Source organism: Abramis brama (assembly GCF_963993115.1).
Source record: "Abramis brama genome assembly, chromosome: 3".
NCBI lineage: Eukaryota > Metazoa > Chordata > Actinopteri > Cypriniformes > Leuciscidae > Abramis > Abramis brama.
Window position 1 is genome coordinate 30,318,028 of NC_139965.1, and position 22,695 is coordinate 30,340,722.

Below are 22,695 nucleotides of genomic sequence, written 5' to 3' on the forward strand. Positions count from 1 at the left end.
ATTAACAGAAATTAGATTACTAGGAACAGAGTCCGCAAATAGAATATAAACAACAGTATTATTGCAGTGGAACAGGTCCGACCAGTGTTTATTTTTTTTACCACAAAAAAAATAAAATGAACAAAAAATACAATTGTCATAATTTCTGTCCCAATTCTTGAGAAATATATTTAACTTGTATGCTGTTTTTTACATCCACCTGAACTGCTACATTTTAAATGTATGCAAAACTAATTAACTAAGCATGCTAATAATATGAAGTTATCAAAATAACCAAACATCTAAGACAATGTTTATTTTCATGTAGACAGGTTTATGAGGGCTCTAATACAACTCATAAACATCTGATAATCTACTGCTGCTGTGGGCCATAAAACAATACATACAAGGGTTTTGTTGTTCTCACATGATGACAGACTGGGTGAGAGGGGAAGCTGAACAACATAGCAGTGTTTATAAAGTAACCCCAGGGCACTGATCCATTATCATTTACAGATGTCCTCGCTGTGGACAGGTCTTACCAGAAGCCAGAAAATAAACAAGGGGTTAAAGGGGCATCTGATTTAAGACAGGATGACATTGCTTCACGCAGTTTAGTATGAATACTGAGATTTGATGGTCAAGGGAGTGTACATTACAAGTCAAAAACACACAAACATCACTGATTCATAAATCTTCTTCTTAATTGTCAACACAACAAGAGACCATTATGATATGTGATTCTTTAATTAAAGCACTTATATGTTTGGTTTTACAAACATAATTTTGTATCTTAATTTCCTCACATAAACACTCTCACATAAAAAGAAAACCATAGAGTACAAATAGAAAATGCTAAATAAAATTAGGCGAGCCGTTTACAGAGAATTTGTACTCCTGATCTCTGAAACCTCATTTTCTCTGCATGTTCTCCAAGTAGCCGATGAATCTCTTAAGGTTGATCCTTATGTTGTCCAGAACACAAAGCTGATCAGGGCTGTATTTTCCTCTGCCTTCTTTTCGCAGCTGTGAGGGAACAAAAGGCCAAACTTTGAAAAGCCTGCCATCTAAAGGCCTAAGAACATACTAGAATACAGAGATCCAGCAATGGCTATGTTGCGAATCGTCAGACTGTGAATTGATAAAAGCAGCTGAAAAAAAGTACTTTACAGTTTTAAAGTGGAACTTTTAAGATCAGCCAACCAAGACAGAAAGGAGCACTGAAATTCAACTGAAAGGATCTGTGGACAGTCTTATGACAGTGCTTATGCAACAGATCTCAATCTCAGAGAACAGACAAAAATGTTGCTCTTGAACCTTAAGCCTGTATTTAGAGGTGTGAGATTTGTCTGATTTAATATCCCAGCTCAAGTGTGCGAACATGAATGCATTTGTATCTTTGTGATAATATTTCTTGTTGGCTTTAAACAAACCTTGGCCCTAAACCCTGGCTGAAGAGCTTTGAGCGATGAAAGCAGGTTAATATTTTTTCCAGCAGTCTCTGCTTCATCGCCATCAGCAAACACATCGAAGAGGGCATCCAGCGCTTCCCCACATACCACCAGGTTTGTGTCCTTCGTTGCAACATTCAGTAATGCATTTCCAATCAGCTGCAAAAAAAAAAAAAAAAAGAGAGACTAGGCTAGCTGTACAACTGACCAAAGCTAATGCAGAATAAACTGCAAAAACTCAGCTCAGTGATTAACGTATTAAAAGGCAGGCAAACAGGCATATTTTATCATACAATTCATTTGTTTAATCAAAATATATGTATGTCCTAAGATACTGTAGAATGTGGTAAATGTAGCCATCTGTAATTTAGTAAAATGAGACTGCATTCCATGTTATTTACTCCATGATTAATTTATTTCTAATAATAAATAAAACAGAATTAAACAAAACATAAAATATATTTTAATTAAAATATTATAAAAAAAATGAACATTTGATCATTATTTCTAACCTAAAATAAGGTAATCATTTCTGAATGTTATATTTATTGTGGGCATAATAAAGGCAATATAAACAAGACTAATGTTATTCTAATAATTCTACCACAATCAGTATTACCTGTAGAGTGTCTTCTGTGTTTTTCTCTTTGGCAAGAGAACTTCCTGTGATACCGAGAATGGCCAGAGCGTTAACTCTCACACTGACCAGCTCACAGCTGGTGGCAGCCTCACAAAAACTCATTAGCTGGTGTGGAGTCATACACTGCAGGATACAGCACATAAAACACACAGAGTTACACACAAATACAGGGTAAAGCTTGAAATGATGTTCCACTAAAGCATAAAAATGATGAATGTGTTTTTGACCTGAGGGATGTTTTTGGTAGCCATGATCTGTAGAAGAGAGCGAAGAGCACTGGTCACAGCCTCCAGGAACTCCTCATCCTTTAACACCTCTAGAAATGAATTCAGAATTGAAGAAATCATGATTCAACAATCACAATAATTTTGGTCAACACTGAATTCACAATTATTTAATACCATTACTTAAAGGGGACATATCATGAACATCTGACTTTAAGTTTAAGTGCTATAATTGTGTCCCCGGTGCATCTACCAACACAGAAAATGTGAAAAGTGACAACCCAGTAACTTTGTTTTGGTAATGAAAAAATACGCTGATTAGATTTCGCTCCCCTTCTGACGTAGGAAGGGGATCTTACTATAATATTACCGCCCCTTAATCTGCACGTTTCCACCCACATCGCCGCCATTTGGTTTTCGCAAGCGACAACAGTGTAACCAGTTCTAACGCAATGGCAAAAGTTCGAGCAAAGCATGCAAACTGTTCTGTCGTTGGCTGCACAGACAAGCACAGAACACTATTTGACCAAAAAAATTCACAGCTGTCTTATGAAGACCTCAGGGAACTGTGTCAACTTGTGTAAAGTTAAACATGACGGTACATACAAGGCGATGAATCAATGTAACTCCACAACAACTACATAAATTTATCCACTAACCATTCAGAAACGTCCAGGTGCATCTAAAAGTTGCAACCTCTTCGTAAGTCTCTATATACGACTACACTCCGCTACTGGTTATTTCTGAAATTTGACTGAAATTCACGTGTTTTGTTACTGCCGGCCCTTTTCTGAACGGAGGCGGGAGCAGCAGCTCATTTGCATTTAAAGGGACACACACAAAAAAAGCACTTTTTTTTTCTCACACACAAAAAAGGGCAAATTTGACGAGCTATAATAAATGATCTGGGGGTATTTTGAGCTGAAATTTCACAGACACATTCTGGGGATACCATAGATTTATATTACATCTTGTGAAAAGGGGCATAATATGTCACCTTTAATGACTTTGATATTATCATGTATTTATTGAACTTTTTTTTTATTTGTATTTTTAATAGTGGATTTCCTTGAACTTTAAATTTGACTGAACTTAAAAACAAATACAAAAACAGATGAAAAATAAAACAAAGAACAATATTAATATTAGTGCTGTCAAATTGATTAATCGCATCTAACAAATGTTTTTGTTTGCATAATATAATGTGTATATACAGTATCTCACAAAATTTGGTGAAAGCCAGAGGTGTAAAGTCCAGGTTCAGAAAGTAAAAGTCCTCCTCAGTAGCTATTGTTCCAATCACCTGGATTTGCTAATTAGCACCGTTTTTCAGCCAGGAGATAGAACTTATTAGTGAAATCAGCTGGCTGAGTTCATGGGTGGAATAAATATATGGCAGGACTTTTACTTTCTGACCCCTGGACTTTACACCTCTGGTGAAAGCATTCGTGAGAGTGCCGAAATTACGTTGCAATGATAAGATATTTTCATACGCGATCAACAGACTGTCTGTCATCTGCTCAATTCTCATCACTGCAACCTTTCATGTGATGGGAATAGATCATTATGATCAGTACTTGTCATGATTCCTTAATCTCGACAGCTGTAATAGTAGAAACGTAGTAAAAGTTTTAGAAAGAGTTCCACATGTAATACTAGCCATTACATATGCAAATATGTCAGCCAATCACAGCAGTGGACGTTTACACCGAAGTCTCACAGCAGACACGCCCCTTCAAACAGAGCGTTCAAATCAGAGGCTAAAATCACGCTTGGAAAAATGCCTTTTATTTAAAATAATAAAATAACCAGTCTATGACCCCTTTAAAATCTGCCACTAAAGCCCCTTTCACACAGTGCGTTGATCCTGGGAAATTGCCGTAAAATTGCTTGAGTGCCTTCTGTGTGAACGCAAACACGTCCCGGGATTGATGCCGGAATGGGGACCTAGTAACATTGCCGGGATCAGTCCCGGAACGCGCCGTGTGAACAAAAACCAGGACCAATGCCGTAACACACACACACACACACAGTGCTGGGCGGTATACCAGTTCATACCGAATACCGGTGTTTATTTTTGTTATGATATGAATTTTTTATATACCGCAATACCGGTGTATGTCGCTTAAACACTCGGAACGCGGCACGACACAGTTTGAGAGGGTCCCTTTTCACTGTTGCACTGTGGTGATGCACAGCTGTGTGTGTTACTAAGCGTGACGGTGAAGACGGATAGGTTAAACTATAATAAATTGATAGCTGTCAAATTATATTACAGTTTCCCAGACACTGGTTCACAATATCAACACTGCCCGCCACAAATAGTTTTCCCAAAAGGCTTTGACATCGTTGAATAAACATTAGCACTGCGCATTTCAGTCAAAAACGCGGCGTGGGTGTTTTTATATTAAAGTATCTTTGTAGGTAACTGACTGTCTTTAGAAGAGTTTCAATGTTATGTTTTATTTTATCTTTCTTTATCTTTCCTGATAAAGCAGCGTTTATGAGCGCTGCGCTGCTTTGCGTACAGCCGTTACCGGGGAAACCGCCTCCTGCTGGCACCTCTTTGTAAACAGCATCATTTTGTGGGGCCTTGCAAACCTGTATTAATACTAGTGTGGAATTGTTCTACAATATTCACTCATGACAGCAAAATAGGGCATTCTAAGTAAATCTAAAGCAGTATTTCCTCTCTCAATCAGTAGAAGATGTGGTTAACACCCAGTCATGCTTAAAAAAAAAACAAAAAAAAAACTATCATATACCGTGAAAACGTTATAATTTTGAAAAATACCGTGATATAAATTTTTGGTCATACCGTAAAGCACTATACACACACATATATATTATGTAAACAAAAACTTATGTTAGATATTTGACAGTACTAATAGGCCTTTATCTCATTTCCTGGTTTCGGAACGTTCGAAATCGCCAAGCAGTGTACTCGCACTTCCGGTGGTTACTTAGTTACAAATTTAGATGAAAAGTAGGTCAGTAAACTTAAATAAAATCGCGATATAGACCAGTGTCTGTCAATATTAAACCGCATAAAGACTATTTAAATAGGAATCGTGCATGTTCTGCGTGTCTCTGTGAATGAATGGCACCGACGCGTTTCATTTACCACACACACACACACTGAGGCACGCATGACGCTCGCGATTTTTTTCAGCCTTACTTATTAACATTAATGCACTTCATCAACACAGCCGCTCTGAGAGTCACTTCAGCAGCATTTTTTAGCTTCATTTGAGAGAAACTATCATCATAAAACACAGAGAGAAGGTCTACACGGCAACCCGTCAAAATAAAAGTTTGGTTAGCCTTTGAAGAAATTTTTGCTTAAATCATTACATTTTAAACAATTGGTTATAACAATTTAATTAAACCATTCAAATGGAATCAAGAAAAAAAAAAAAATAATAAACTTTTGGGAGACGCGAGAGCGAAGTAGTCCAGTGATAATTAACATGAAGCCATGGTGAATGCAATAACCGGAAGACGCTGTACACTGCTTCGCGGCTACTTCCGGCGTTCTATTGTGTTGTGATAAAGGCCTATTAATATATATACACATTAAAGGGATAGTTCACCCAAAAATGAAAATACTATCATCATTTACTCACTCTCAAGTTATTCCAAACCTGTATGAATTTCTTTCTTCTTCTGAACACAAAAGTAGATATTTTGAAGAATATGTATAACCAAACAGTTGATGGACCCCATTAACTTCCAAAGTATGGAAAAAATAAACAACTGTTTGGTTACTGACATTCTTGGGTGAACAAACCCTTTATATAAATATAAAAATAAAAATGGTAATAAATAAGATCAACCATGTTGCTCTTTCACAGTGCACTACAAAATATTTATTCTAACTTATTTGTACTTATTAATTTAATATATTGATGTAACATGACAAAAGTTACAGTTCCGCTGTAAAGGAAAAAAGTGCGCTGGATTTAAAATAAGACAAATTGGAAGAATCACTGCAAAAAGGAATGTGGCACAAGTAAGCGTTATAACTTATTTTAGATATCCAAAATTGTAATTGAAAATAAAATTTGATTAATCTCCCAGCAAATAATCACCCGCTGAGCTGAAGACCAATGTGGAGAGGTGCAGAGCCACTGCCTGTAGCCCTGAAGCACCACCAAGAGACTCTGTATCCATAGAGGAAAGGATATTATGGAGACACGTCAGTGCACGACACTGCACCCGGTGCATCCTAGAAGAAACAAAGCTCGAGAGAATAAGATTAGGGTTCTCATAGCTTTGCATGATACTAAAACCATCAAGCATTTGTTTTTTACTTTTTCAAGAGGCATTTCCAGGAAGGATGTTTGCTACAAAGCTCAAGGACCACAGCACTGGGGAACTCTGCCTTCTTTAAGACCTGAAAACAATCAGACAGTAAAGTGAATACAGTACACACAAGCAGGGTTATTATAGTTTTGCATTCTTCATTAGTTTTTATTTTTATTTCGTTTTGACTTTTTGTTTTCAAATTTAGTTTAGTTTTAATTAGTTTTTAAAGTGGGTCTGCTAGTTTAGTTTAGTTTTTATTTTTTGAAAATGCTTAGTTTTAGTTTAGTTTTTATTAGTTTTAGTGTTAGTTTTAGTCTTTTTTTGTAATGTGGGGTATTTGTCAGGGGCAAGATTCAAAAAGGTCAGAAAAAGTATTGTGTAATACTAACTCAACAAAAATGTCATTCAATCTTACAAAATCAACACGCCGTACCAGAAATCTACACATCTTCTAACGTTATACAGAAATCACACCCTATACAAATACCACAGCTGTACAATTTTCACACCCTATACTTAATTTATCCTATATAGTCAATAGCCTACTCATCTGGATTGAAGCAGCAAACATTCAGTGTAAAAGTAAAAAATGACATAACATTATTTAATATTTGAATCACAGCTTATAGCTTATAGTGTTTTGACATCGACAACCACAACCAAAAAGTGCATTTTACCTCAAACTTGCGACTAGTTAACTTTCTAAAGAAGGCGCAATCGCTTCTCGGGTCAACATTAACACACTGACAAAATTATATTCAGAATTTAAAATATTTTTATACCACTTTTTAATGTGTGATTGTGTAAAGGTGTTCACGAGATGGAGATACTTGCAACGTCGCGTACTTTGTTTCGCGTACTTGCAACGTCGAACGAACACTCGTTCTCATGGAGACGGTGTGCACGGAGGGGAGGGGCTGTGTGTGTGTGTGTGTGCGCGCGCGCGCATGTGAGAGACACATGAGTGACAGGGAGACGGAGGGTGAGCAGGGAATATGCTGCGTGTTTTAAATAGCATTAAAAAATGAAAGACCTTGACAAAGACGAAAACTAAGGACATTTACTCTATAATTTTATTTTATTTTAGTTAACGTAGTTTTGCCAAACACACATTACAGTTTTAGTTAGTTATCGTTTTTTTGTAATGCCTCGTTTTTATTTTTATTTCAGTTAACGACAATGTTTTTTCGCACCTAGTTTTCGTTTTTTCGTTCGTTTTCGTTAACGATTATAACCTTGCACACAAGCTATGACACAGGAACAGTATTTTATACAATTAATACCCGAGTATGTATTTAGTATATTATACAAATAGTATACAAATACAAACATTGCCTTTGACTGTTCTTTGAGTATTTCTTAAATGTTTTACGAATTTCCCCCAAAGTCCACTTTTAACATTAAGTAACGTGAACACCAAGCATGGTAAGAATTGCTACAGTCACTGTAATTTCTTGAACAAGAACATGTGGACATCAAAACATGCAAACTCAGAACAAGGGTTAAAACTTTTATTTTGAAATATCAATGACTATTTCGCATATTTAGAAACATACTGATGTTTTCTCCTGTGTTGGGGACTTGGCATAGGTTTATAAATGATTTACGTTACAAATCTGATGAAATGGCGCACATCGAGTTCCCAGATGAATGTTATAAGCAACCCAAACTCACAGCATATGCAGAGATGGATTTTGAGACGCACTCCATGCAGGTAAATGTTAACAGTTCATGTGGAGCAGCATTTACTGTAAATGGAGCCGCTCTCAGACGCACGTAACCTACATGCATGTAAATAAATAAAGCGCGTATATATTAAACCTGCAGGGCATATACTGTATTAACTTAATTTAATCGCTGCCTTTGAGAATTAACAACAGCACAATGCTATAGTATGGTTTTTAAATGGTTTTAATACATTGTGCAGCCTTAAAAAATGGTCTAATAACGCGTTTCATGGATTCTTGTCCGTGGACAGCTCTAATTATAAATGTCTTTCCTGTCAATTTTGATACAATTAATCTGTCCTTGCTCATTAAAAGTAAGGTTTTCTTTCAAAAAAAAAATCTCATGAAAATCTTTCATAAGGACTAAACAATATCCTCATTTCACTATTAAGCCAAAATATGCCCACAGTGCTCCCAATTTAGCTTGTTTTACAAATATCCCAAAGCAGCCTGGAAGTACAGCATGTGAGGTTTGTTTTCCCTACTGGACCAGAAGAGTCTGTAACACCAGAGTTACACAAAAAGATCATGTCATTGTATGTTTTGCAGACTATGTAATAATATGTGTTACCTGTTGAGGTATGCTGTGGTTGAGCAGGATTGTGTGAAGTTCAGCAGACAGACAGAGAGGAGAGAACATACTGGAATTAGTGTCTGGCATCCCATCAGCACACACCTCACTCTCATCACTGCTGGACATCTCCTCCCACTCATCATCTGAGGGCTCTACAAACACACACACACACACACACACACAGAGAGAGAGTCAATATCCCATCACATTATCCTCTGCCTCGTCTTCTATGATACAAACACAGAAATCGTTCCTCTAATCCAGAATATTCATGTCTTCCCCCAAGCACCTGCTCGCCTACAAACAACACAAACTCACCATCGGAGCAGCACATGTTGACGATGATTTCCAGGGACGTCTGCTGTGCTGACATCAGTGCTTTGGCCTCTCGCAACTCCAGTCTGTCTCTCTTAAAACCACAACATACACACACAACAAAACCACAAAAGTAATTGTTGGGGTCGTCTGTACAAATATAGTAATGGTTAAACTGATTTAAGATAGTTCAACTGATTACTAATAATTGACTTGATGAAGCTGAAACAGAAAATGAAAGAATTAAGGCCATTCATGGCAACATGGAAAGGACAGATACAGTAAACATGCTTTGCTTTGGTTCCAGATGAAAACTAGGCCACAAATGAGGATCTGGATCAAATCTCACCATGAACATTCAGAGGACAATGTTCAGGGTACCCTATGGGCAGGTTACACTTGCCAAAAGGAGTTCAGAGAGGTTACTGTAGCCCTGCACACTCATATGTAAATGAGGACAGTCACTCTGTGTTTAGAGAGAGCGAGAACCATCTTGCTCTGAGGGACAGATATGCCATCACTTGCGTTGACATGGCTTGAAGGGGAAAGAGAGAGTGCAGAAGGTATTCCCGCCCTCACAATGGCCTTATTTGAGTCATGTGACACATTCAGCCAGTCAATAAGACATAGTCCTCATGTTGAGGAATATAGTGAAGATGTTCTTTAAGAGTGTGCCTGTGACCTCCATGTGCACTCTAACCTATCATAATAAAAGGCTCATTTTTGTAGTAATTTTTTTTTTTAAACAAGACAGAGCAGCTTCAAACTTACAGGCAACAGATCTGAAATGTCACTTTTTGTTTTTGACATTTGTCCCTTGGGCTTTCTTCCATTCATCTTCTCATCTCTCACATCCTCCTCCATCTCTTCGGCTTTGTGCCCTGCAGGCCGTTCGTCTGTATGATCTGACTCTGTGGCAGATGTTGTCTCTTTAGACAGACGGGCATATTCAGCATGCCACAGCTCTGGGATGAGCACCCCAGCGTCCAAAATGAGACAGTGTGAGAGAGTGGTGGCCAGCGCTGTCAGTGTCTGAGACTGCTGAGCAGAAGACAGACTGCTTTTTAGATTCCATAAAGAGCCTGAAGAACAGATGAAAGATAAACTATTAACCATTTAAAACTAGCTTTATAAAAATTAGCTTTATTTCAACTACACATTAAAGGCCATTGCACACTGAGTCCGAAATTTTCGCATGCGTTTTTTCGTGTTCGTCAGCCTTAAAATTCGTCACTCACAGAAACCTTGCACACTGAGTCCGATGCGTATTTATTAAACCTTTGCGGAAAAAAACGCAAAAAATACAAAATGGATTCATCAAGCAGTGAGGATGATTTTGTTGCCCTCTTTCTTCTAAAAAAGAGAAAAAGAAAGAGGAAATATTGGGTCCATCCAATCCTGAGATTGCGCAGAGAGGAAGGAGAGTTTCACCTCCTTATCAAGGAGTTGCGAAATTATTCAGAGCGATTCAAAATTTAACTCAGAATGTCAAGTCAAGTCAAGTCAAGTGTATTTATATAGCGCTTTTCACAATACAGATTGCATCAAAGCAGCTTCACAGCATTAAACCAAAATAACACAACAAGGTTGTTTCTAGTGTAAATTTATTGATTGATAAAATTAAATTAATATCCCCAAAATATCCCCAACTGAGCAAGCCAAAGGCAACAGTGGCAAGGAACCGAAAACTCCATCAAGTGACCTAATGGTGTCCTAAAACTCCATCAGGTGACCCAATGGAGAAAAAAAAACCTTGGGAGAACCCAGGCTCAGTCGGGGGCCAGTTCTCCTCTGGCATTTATGAACTAGAGGCCAGATTGTAGTTTGAACAGTAAGATTTAAAATGTTATATGAATGCCTGGCTGAAGAGATGCGTCTTTAATCTAGTTTTAAACTGGGAGAGTGAGTCCGAGCAACGAACAGTATCAGGAAGGCTATTCCAGAGTTTCGGAGCTAAATGTGAAAATGCTCTCCCTCCTTTGGTGGATCTGGATATCCTAGGTATGACCAAAAGCCTTGAATTTAGTGATCTTAAAGAGCGCGATGGATTATAGGACGATAGAAGATCCGTTAAATAGACTGGAGCTAAGCCGTTTAGGGATTTATAAGTCAGTAGCAATACCTTGTAATTGATACGGAACTTTATAGGTAACCAATGCAGTGATGATAAAATCGGTGTTATATGATCATATTTTCTTGATCTAGTAAGAACTCTAGCGGATGTCAGTGGAACAGTTTGTTAGAATGTCAGTGGAACAGTTTGATGCTTTGATAGCGATACTGGAGCCACATATTAAAAAGAAGACCACCAATTTCCCTGAACCAATCGATCCTGTTATGTCTAAGGTACGGACACACACACACACGGCCGGCCGGCGGAAGATCTGGGCAGACAGAACAGCTGTAAGTTATATTTTATACCCAAATAATACATGATTAGTAATCGAATTGGCTGCTCAATCACACCTTAATCGATCCGAAATTTCGATCTGAGGGGAGGTTTATTCCTTTTCTAATCCGATCGAGAGAACATGTAAACACTTGATCGAATTGATTTTAATTTTTAATTGATTGAATTAACTTGTCAGACGCCATTCTGGATTTTGTTGTTCGCTTGTACGGCTCTGAATTGTCAAAAAACCTCTCAAAATACTGGCTGTGGATGCGAAAAACGCAGAAAATCGAACCCGATCCGAATTTTTTTATTACGGACGAAAGTTTCGTAGACAGTGTGCAAGCGTGATTGACATAACGTGAGGTCGAATTTTTTTTTTAACGTGCGAAAATTTCAGATGCGAATTTCGGACTCAGTGTGCAATGGCCTTAAGTCTCCACTACCCATTCAGAAAGCAGTATTTCAGTCTTAAATTTAAAATTAAATGAAATGTTAGTCTGGAGCCCTGCATTGACGGTTCACATCGCTGTAGCCAGGCGGCTGATATCTGCACAGCCCTTATTATATGGTACATTTAGACTCAGTGTCAAGACAACACCATCTGGGTAAAACAACAACAACAACAACAACACAACGCTCCGAGCTAATTTAGTGTAACTTAGGAGAGAGATGGAGAGCAGAGGCACGGAGCGATGTGCTCGACCAGCTGATGTGGCCACAGAGAAAGTGATGAAGGTGGACAATCGTCAGAGTGTGCTTCTGCCCAGCCAACACCTCTCAAGGGCTGTGTCGATAGTAGCCGCCTGGGTACAGCGATTTGACAGCCGATTATAGCTAGCTAGCGCATTTAGCTAGCCCATCTTGGAAATGATTAGATAAAGTGTCACATCTCCAGAGCACAAAACCTCTAAATGTTCACAAGAGCAGCACTGAACATTAACTCAAGCCAAACGGAGAATAATCGTATGATTTTTATGTTCAGAATAATGCCGATTCAGGGTATTATCATGCTCCGTAACACAAACGCTTGACCCACTTGACACACAAGATGGCGCCGTAAGGAGTTGCGGGAGAAATGTGACGTCATCGGAAACCTATCGCTGGCTGTGTCCAAATTCAGGGTCTGCATCCTCCTTAGGATCCTTCCTACCCGGTTGAAGGAGGAGGGATCCTCCGACGACCGCAAAACCCGGAAATCGGTGTTTGTGAATTTGGACAGCCTACCCTTCTTTCAGTTCCCTCCCTTACCCGTTGCTCATATCCTGTCGCCTAGCAACCGGAGCTTTATAAACACTTCTGTCTGCTCTTTCGTCCCTAGAAGCGTTAAAAACAGCTTCAATCACTAACAAATTAGCTGTGTGTAATAATTACTATAAGGGGATATTCACACAGGCAGTAAGGAAGAAGCTAGTTTACGAAAGTAATGTTTTTTTTTTTACATAAACGTACAAATGTAAAAAAAAATGCTTAACGCTAAAACAAAATGCCTGACTAGACAACCACTGAAAAAATATATTTATAAATATATATAAATTTATAAATATATTTTTTTGAAAAGACAGTTTTTAAAAAACTTACATCGAAAAGCATACTCCTCTCCCACTCCGCTACCATGGCTACCACTCGCTTCGTCCGCCATTACGCTCTGCCGAAAAGAATTATGGGATAGGTAGGACGGGAAAGGATCCACCACACCCATCCTTCCAATTCGGGGAAAAGGAGGACGTATTTGTGGGCCGCATTTGAAGGATCCTACGAATTTGGACAGCCTTCGTCGCGGCGCTGTGACGTAACATCCTTCAAATGAGTACTCCGAAGGATGTAGACCCTGAATTTGGACACAGCCAGAGCCCGTCTACGGAGAGCCTTGGCACTTCCTATTAGCCCCATTGTATCGATCTTGGTTGCAGTTCCATTAGAATTCCACTGGAGGTGATCGCGGGCGAGTGCAGACTGAATGGGAGTCTATGGGGCTATACGGCGAAATGTGTCTCTTTCACCCGATTGCCGTTGAGAAATCTCAGATTTTATTGTAGGTTTTGCAAGTTCAACATGTGTTATAGGTCGAAAGTTGAATGAACGAGTACTTATTTCTTTTCGATTTCTTACAGGTTGAGTTGTTGTTGCCCATAACACGCTAGCATTCTGCTAATGACGTCAGCATTCTGACGTCATTGACATTTTAAAAGACTTTTTAAACCAAATAAGTGACTCTAAAAAATCTAACACCCAGCAATGTGTAATTTCTTTGCATCTCCTTTCGAATACAACATTCAAATTACTAGACAAAAAATTATATCCTGAGAAAAGTGGATTTTGAGGGTTTTTCGCCATAGACCTCCATTCATTCTGCACTCGCCTGCGAGCGCCCCCGCATGGACAGAGACGTGTTACTGCAGCCAGTCCAGAAACCGGAAGTAAGCAGAGAGTGCCAATTCTCTTCCTATTAGACATTCTCTGACACAGCATATAACAGACGAACGTCGCAACCCCCCCCCCCCCCCCCCCAACGGTTATGTTACGAACCGTCACATTTGACTCACGTCATAACCGTCATCACCAATTCTGAAACCGGCACACCCCTACTATATATAACTTTGAATATAATGTATAATAATGCAATGGGGGAATATTTGCGGGTCCTGATAATGACAAATGTCTTATGTTACCAGGAAAGAGTGGCCTACATTATTTTAAATATATCTAGTCAGTGACAGAGAGCAAGCATAATTCGTCTAAAATAATTCTGTATTTTCTGCTTCAGAATCATCAATATTTTTATTCTGGTGTTACCTTTGTCCTATTGCATTTGGTTAGCAGCACCAAGTCCAAGACTATTCATTTACACCCCCAATGTAATACCAAATTCTGCATTGTAATCAACAGTACATTTTTTGTTAACCTTTTACCATGTCTTGGAGTAGGCTATTGCAATAATATAATATTATGCTGTTTGTATTTAAATAGGTAATTTTTTAAGAGTCTATGATTGGATCATTATTGCAGTGATTATGTTTCTAGCAAGTTTGGCAACAGTTCTTCTAACCCTAACTTATAGAGTGTGTAGCTTTTCATTTCTTAAACAAGCATGTAGGAAGGGTTAGACATCATGGCTATCCCTCATGGGAATGCACATCATGGTCATATTCCAGGATGACAAAGCCAAGATTCATTAGACTCAAATTGTGAAAGAATGGTTGAGAGGGAGCTTGAAGAATCATTTTCACACATGAATTGGCACCAAGGTCCAGACCTTGAATTCATTGAAAGCCTGACTCTTGCATTGTCAATACAAGATCTTGACCAAAAATTATGCACCTCCTGATGGAAATAAATGTTGTGATGTTTTTTTTCACCCACATCATTGCTCAGTAAGGCAGCAATTGTGACATTTTGACTTGTAAATGAAGATAAAACAATTTTAATAAATCACTGGTAATAATAATAACAATAATATAGTATTATAACATTTATTCTTGGCTAATTATTCATCATACAAGTTCTTAATGTTCCAGCTATTTGACTTCTGTTACAGTGAAATATTACATTGACGGCACTGCATGAAGTGTGCTTACATTTTACTAACCAGTATTTTAGATTAGATTGAGGTGTGCATTATACCATAAAATATATATTTTTTTAGGTGGATCTGAATGGGAACAGTGAGTTTCTATCACACAGATTTATTTACTTTGTCTATATTGTGACCAAATTAGTTTGACCAAATTATTTAAAAATAAAACGTTTGAAACTACATTTAATAATTCACTGATGTATTTCAACAGATGGCGTATGCAAATGTCTCGATGCGTCCAAATGTATCTTATTAAGCTATGAATATTGTGACGCATTCAAGGTTGTACATAAAAAATTTCAATCCAAGTGTTGCAATTGGTTTTGTAGGGTTTAGAATGTTTGAGCAGTGTGTTAGGATTGTCAACAATCTGGCATTATCTAAACATGAACTGTTGAGCAACGTGTCCTTGCCAACTCTATAGAAACTAATGTGAGTGGAGCAGTGGATACACAGCCTCGTTTTTATTGTAAGGTGAACTCAAGGCATTCGGTTCCTTTAAAGGAACAAAGTATAAATAATTTGTTACAGTTGGTTTTTGCAATTGGTTTGGATAACACACTGTGGCACATGCAGTATTATTATATAGCCTACAATATAATATGAAGTGTTTCTTCCCTTAAAAGTTTAATTTCACTACCTAAACGAGAGAGATCAGGCGTGCGTCAGCAAGGAAGACAAAAAACTTGCTGAAAGAGAACCAGTGCGTCCACAAGAGGGAGCACAGAAAAACTTCTGTTCTTAATATGTTGTTGCATTGTACTCTTTCTTTTCATTTCGCACTGTTTTAATTGTACACAGCAATGCTGCAATTTCTTTGGCAATTCAAATGTAAAACGTCTCAAGAATAAGAATAAGATTCTGTATTCCTCATTTTAAATAAAATCGCACAGGGAACAAACACTAAACTCTATGCAAACCTGTAATAAATAAATACTGTCCTAAAATTTATGTAAACCTTGAAATGTGCAATATGTTTTTTTTATTACTGAATTTAAATTTAAGTATCCTTTTTAATTTGTATTAGTTTTTATGTTTAAAGCATTTACATTTGTTCATTTCGCACATGCTTTTATCCAAAGCGACTTACAAATGAGTAATACAGCAAGCGATTCATCGTGAAGAGGCAAATATACAAAGGAAGTGGTCAACATACATTCCAGACATTGCTCAGCGTAGCATAAGCTAGAATAGGAAGGGATTAAAGGAAAGCAAAAGCATAGAATTTTGTTTATTTTTATGATAAAAACTAACTAAAAAGCAATACCTATTTAGTTTTTTTTTTTTTTTTTTTTTAGTCAACAAAAAGGTTTGGTCTTTTTAAAGCTATAATAAACATATTCAGCCAAAACTGGTTTGTTTAATGTATGGATCTGTTTTGAAATTTGTTGTTCTTCTACCGTTGCTTTGGTTATCATTGTCAGTCATCTCATTTTCATGAGTGATTCACGAAAACAAATGCTGGACCATAATAATCTGCTGTTTCTTATTTCTAAGCCTCACTAAGAACGGTAAAACATACGCTGTCAGTCAACATAGGTTAAGAGCAAATATTTACAATGTTATCAATTAATAATAAAGATAGCCTAATACTATAGTATTTTGTTATAATAAAAGTCAAATCAAATGTACATTTCAAATGTTTTTATTTGTGACAAATATTAAACTAGAGGCTAAAGCTTGTGAACAAGCCATGTTAAACCTTGAGCTCGAATAGCCTGAAGTGCAATTGCAGCATGTGTTGTAGCCCTGCTCACAAGTCTATTGTCTTATCACTCTTAATACCCCCTTGCAAAGCCTACTAATTCATAAAGCCTATTAGAAAACTATGCTATCACTCTCAATACTCCCATGCAAATGTGTAGCCTAATAGTTCACATTTCTATAGTTTTTTTTATATCAGGAGATTAGAACATAATACTTAGGCTTAAGATTTTTATTTTTTTTTATGGAATGCGGGTGTTGGTAGTGCATTATAAAGTGCACTCCATGAAAAAGTAAACACAATTTTGACATGTCCTGCTCTGTCTGAATTCATAAACAGCAAATGCTTACATTGGCTTTGGATTACTAAATTTGGTTATGTGAATGTGATTTTTAAAAATCTTATAGATAGTATTTTTTTTAAATCTCCACATGGCGCGAAAACGAGCTGTGATAAGTCCACTCCATAATAATGGACATAATCTAACATTTATAACATCTATGGTTATTGCGCCACTTAATGGTCAAGAGCAGAAATGCTTTTCCTGCCACAAAAAAAGCATTCTTATTGAGTACCATCTGTATGTTGTAAAAAAGGTTGGATGTAGCAAATGTATTTAGTAAAAATATTTATTACACGTCCAGTGTCGTGTTGTTTTACCTGCAGCCAGTGTGCGCAGGAGAGTGTATTCCATACTGGTGTGTGTGGTGGACAGAATGTTGTCCAAGATGCCAAATACCCCTGCATTCACACTGCGCACCAGCTCTGAGTTCTCTTCTGTTACTGTGTGCAAGCAGTGAGCTACAAAGGGGGAAAAAAACACATACACAAACAACCTCTAAATAGTTCCAAGTACAGGAGTGTGAGAATGAAATGTAACAATCTGAGGGGGAGTAAAAACTATTTTGAATTATTGAATTTAACTTAAAATAACTTGTCTTCATGATCCTTCAGAAATACTTCTAACATGCTGATTTGATGCTCAAGAATCTTTTATAATTATTATTATTATCAATGTTAAAATCAGCTTTGCTGCTTAATATTTTTGTGTAAACAAATCTTGCAAATGACAATGATACAAAAACAAATTATACAAATCTTTCAGTCAGGATGTATGTGTGTGTGTGTGTGTGTGTGTGTGTGTGTGTGTGTGTGTGTGTGTGTGTGTGTGTGTGTGTGTGTGTGTGTGTGTGTGTGTGTGTGTGTGTGTACCTGCTGTTATTGCCAGCTCCATATTCTGAGGGTGCCTCTGTAGACAGTGTAGAAGAATATCTAGAAGTCCAGTCTTGTTGAACACTGACACTGCTTTGCTACTGCTCTCACTACACAGCCACAAGGAAAACAGACAGAGGCACACAGATCATACAAGACTGCAACCCTGTCAACTTTTTGAATGTATTTTGAACGGTTACAGCACAACTCTTCATGCTTTGTTTTAATTTAAGCACATGCTAAGTAATACTCTAAATGCCATCACTTAATGTTTTGCTAAATTACTTTTCTTTTAATGAAAACTGATCAATCTAGGCCCTGTTTAGACCTGGTATTAGGATGTGTTTTGGTCGATCGGATCACAAGTGGACGACGGTAAATAAATACAGGTGTAAACAGGGTCTAAAACATTTTGAGCTTGTCCATTTTCAACCACTTCCAGAGGTAGTCAAAAACGAATACATTCGAACAGCCACAAAAGAGCGCCTATTCTTCGTCTACTAACCTAATGCGTAAACATTATGTGAAGAGCGCTAGCTGCTACTCTCTGTATGTTTTTCCGGCGTCTCCGGTCGCGTTCATGTGTAAATTGTGCAAGCAAAATGATTTTGTCTATTAAATTGAAAAATCTGAAAAAGCCCATACATTTAACCGCACAAAGACCCTCCCCCCTCAAAGAAATCAAGACAGAAGTGGTTGAAAGTGGACAAGAGACACCAAGGAAAACACCAGGAGTAACCGGGAATGTGTCTCTCTTGCCCTAGAGACACTATAAAGCATGATGATGCACTGTCAAGTGGTCACAAGAAACACTCAAGGGCATTTCTAAGACATTTAAATTAATACTCTTGTTAGGTATAAACGTCAATCTGTCATGACCACAAAAAAGACTTTGGAGTTAGTTTGAGCTCAGTCTTACCAGAGGTTCCAAAGTAAATTTACTGCCTCATTGGCGACGTCTTCAACCGTGTGTTTCTGTCCTTTCATAGCAGGAGAGGTCGTCACGTCAAAGCCAGCACAGCACTGTTCTCCACAAACACACACAACAGAGTCTCATGAATAAATAAATAAATAAATGTCTCCTCCTCACTAGGGGTGGGCGGTGTTAATATCACAATTTTTCAGGCAGGATAATGACCCATGATCTTGTCAATTCTTTTTTATGTTGGTTTAAGACTATTTTGGAAGTACACCTAACTCATTTCCCATTTAAAGGTACACTATGTAACTTTTTTTGTTCAATATTAACAAAATTTTAATTTAGAGTCAATACATCATCAATCCTTCTTCCAAAATGTGTTTTGTCTTACCCTCATTCACGATGGTAAGCCTATTATTATAAGCGTTTATATTTTAGCTATAAAATAGCGTTTATATTTTATATTTATAGTTTACACATTTAGATGGTTTTCGCATACATGCGTTACTAGCCTGTGCGTGTTTCATCATATACGTAAATAGAGAAAAGTTTAAAGTGAATTGATCCTTGATTCATACCTCCCTCAGGACAGCAGACAGAGATGTCAGCACATCCTGTCTCACCATGTCCTCACATACTTCAGGGCCTCCACAGGCACTAAGATTCCTGTAAAACAGAGGGTCATTTTTACAGAATAAACCCCAAAGCAGAGGAGTCTTGTATCAAAGAGCTGTGTAAAAGTGATAGCAGTCTGTGTGACAGATTCTTTAGGGCTTTTCACACTACGCTTGACCTCAGGTTATTGCTATTCTAAAACCCTTTTAACCCTGGGTAGAAGAACAATTCACATTTGTAATTTAAAAGCAGGGTTTGCGTCGCTTTTTATAGCAACGCTTTTACGGATTTAACCCTACATTGCAGTGGTACATTTGTACAGTGTGAATAGATGCAGTACAGCTAGATGCTTAGCAAAAGACAGCAAATTGACTGCCTCTTATTCATGTTTTGGGCAGTCACAGAAACACAGTTTGTCGTATAAACAGTAGTTTCAGCATTTGACAGGAAAAAGTGTCAAATGGTGATGAAAAGTTTGACAATTTGAGTGAAGAAGATGCATATCTTATAGTCCATTCAGGAAAAAGTACAGTCAGCAATATAATATGAGGATGCACATAGCTAGACCCTTTATGTACAGGTCACATGCAAATCTATATTTGTCCAATCAGTGACACTGACCGCAATCAGGGGTGGACTGGCCATCTGGCAGACCGGGCACTTCCCCGGTGGGCCGACGTGCTTTTTGGGCCGATACATCTCATACTTTTTTTTTTTTGTCTTAACGGCCCATAAAACTCATACGTTTTGTTTTGTTTTGCTTAATTGGCGGCGCTGGGTTTGTGCCGGTGTAATGCATTGGTCAAAAAAAGTCAGAGTTAGGTTTTTTTTCTGACAGACCGGCCCATGATCAGCAGCCCATTGGTTCTTTTCTTGATCGACACTGGGATGGCCCAATCACATCTTTAAACACCTCCCCCTTTGGGCTCTGAGCGAGCGTGCAGTATCAGTGTGTATCTGTCAAAATAGTCTGATTTTGAATAGAGAGATGGAGAAGAAACGCAAGGAATGTGCACAGAAATAGTGTGAAAAATAGAAACAGGCTCTTCAAGCAGACACTGTAAAATGTGTCAAAATATATGTTTTCTGCAGCAGCAGGACCTTCATCAGCTCCAGTGGCTGATGATGATAGTGAGGAGGATCAGGAGAGAGACGAGTGAGTGTAGAGCCTGTGGTAAGCAGAACTACTTTCAAACAACTTAGGCTATGTCATGAATGTAGGAACCCATTGCCCAGTTACGCATTATTTCCACATCTGCATAGTTGACGATTACCGCAATTCACTAGAAATTTAATGAGACGTGTTTGTAAACTATGTTTTTAGCCGAAATAAAAGCTTGATGCAGTTTCCGTCAAAATAAAAGATCATGTGCTTATCTCTTTCAAGTATAGAAATTAGTACAAAACTAATTATGAAAGTTTCCTTTATTTTTCAGTGCATTTGTTTTACAATATATGGCTATTACTGTTAAGGAATTAATATTATAACTATTATTATGTAGTAGTGTAATGTAGACAGACACTGTTACTAAAAGAGGTTTGAATGCCCCCAAACCCCCCTAGAAGGCCCGAGGTCCACCCACCACAGTTTTACCAAAAATCCTGTGAGAAACACTGGTATTGCTATGCCAATGCAGCTTATAGCTTGTTTTAGGATTCATCACTTTGGAGTATAGTTCAATTGTATTAATAAATTACAATTTTGTACTTATTTCATCTGTTAACTCTCACTTGTTCCTACTCACTCATTACATGGCATTAGTGGTTTTAAGGAATAGGAGTTGGTATACATATTCATATGGTGCTTATGATCATTATGTAGTGGGCCAGTCTGGGCCAAAATGCCAGGGCCTATTTTTTGTCCCAGTCCAGCCCTGACCGCATTTATGCAAATAAGAACACTAACCTGGGTTTCAGGAAAGTACAGTATGAAACGCCCACTTTTGAAAACCCAGGATTAATTGTTTACCTCAGTAAATTATGAGCAATGTGAAATGTGAAGCAAGATAACCCAGGATTCCATTTAACCAGGGTTTAGAAAGAAACATAATATTTTACGTGTAAAAAGCCCTCACTGTACACTTGTGAAAATATGTAGTTCAGCTCCATGGTGGTTGAATAGTACTACAGCTCAGGTGTAGAATGTCAGTCTCACCTGAGCGATAGACTTAAGATTGTGTGTGTGTGTGTGTGTGTGTGTGTGTGTGTGTGTGTGTACCTGAGAGCTCCAGCAGCAGTCTCTCTGACCACCAGGCTGCGATCCAGCAGTAAAGGTCCAATTTTCCTGACTGCATCTCTCTGGAGGAATCCTGGGATCGCCTGACTCTGCTGTACAACACGAGAGATACTGGCACAGGCGTACTCCCGCACATCTGCTGATGGACTCTGTAACTGTACATGCATACAGAGAGAGAGTTACAAACAGAGATATATTTGAACCCACCTATGTAAGTTAAGAAAGATTGGCTGGTTCAGAGCTGAAGAGCTGAATTTCACTTGCTTGACAGCTGCATCAGTCAGTTGAGAAGGTTTGCTGACTCGCTTTATCTATTCAATGTCAACATCCCATCAGAGAAAGAGCTGACACAGTCATTACACACTCCATATTAACCTGATACACTAATACTGTTTTTATCTCAGTGTTTTGGGGTATTCGGATTCCTAGACATAATTTACTGTAACTCTGTAGAGTTGTCACAGTACTGGAAGCTTACTTTATCGAGTAGCTCCGCTGCCGGAGAGTCTTCATCTTCTGATTCTTCAACAGCCTGTTTAACAGGAGTCGCTGCAAGACCATCAGGAGAAAACGGTGGTCGTTTGAATTTGGTGTTCTTAGTCTTCCCCATGTTTTTAATGTGTTTGGAATACACTTGAAGTGTAAAATCAACTCCAAACTGTTTTAAAACTCGGGCAATCTCACAACACGAGCGACCATGTGGACATTAGCAGCTGCCGTAAAGCGCAAGAGATAGTCGTAAAGTAAAGTGTCGTCGAAAAGACTGGCGCGCCACCCTGTGGGTCAAAAACACACTGCAGTTGAAAGCGGGTCTGACTGAA

General features: G+C 38.1%; 1 protein-coding gene across 1 annotated transcript; it reads right to left on the minus strand.

The window, feature by feature from the left end:
- Window positions 1–56: 56 nt before the first annotated feature.
- heatr3 (HEAT repeat containing 3) lies at window positions 57–22,625 on the minus strand. The gene is made up of 15 exons (XM_084110472.1): window positions 22,353–22,625; window positions 21,857–22,029; window positions 19,602–19,689; window positions 19,024–19,127; window positions 18,105–18,214; window positions 17,553–17,693; window positions 9,990–10,300; window positions 9,222–9,312; window positions 8,901–9,055; window positions 6,608–6,690; window positions 6,386–6,522; window positions 2,298–2,386; window positions 2,050–2,193; window positions 1,413–1,589; window positions 57–1,005 (listed from the first exon to the last, which is right to left on the minus strand). Exons 1-15 carry the CDS (start codon window positions 22,482–22,484, stop codon window positions 892–894), a joined length of 2,049 nt encoding a protein of 682 aa, XP_083966598.1. The 5' UTR covers window positions 22,485–22,625; the 3' UTR covers window positions 57–891.
- Window positions 22,626–22,695: the final 70 nt, after the last annotated feature.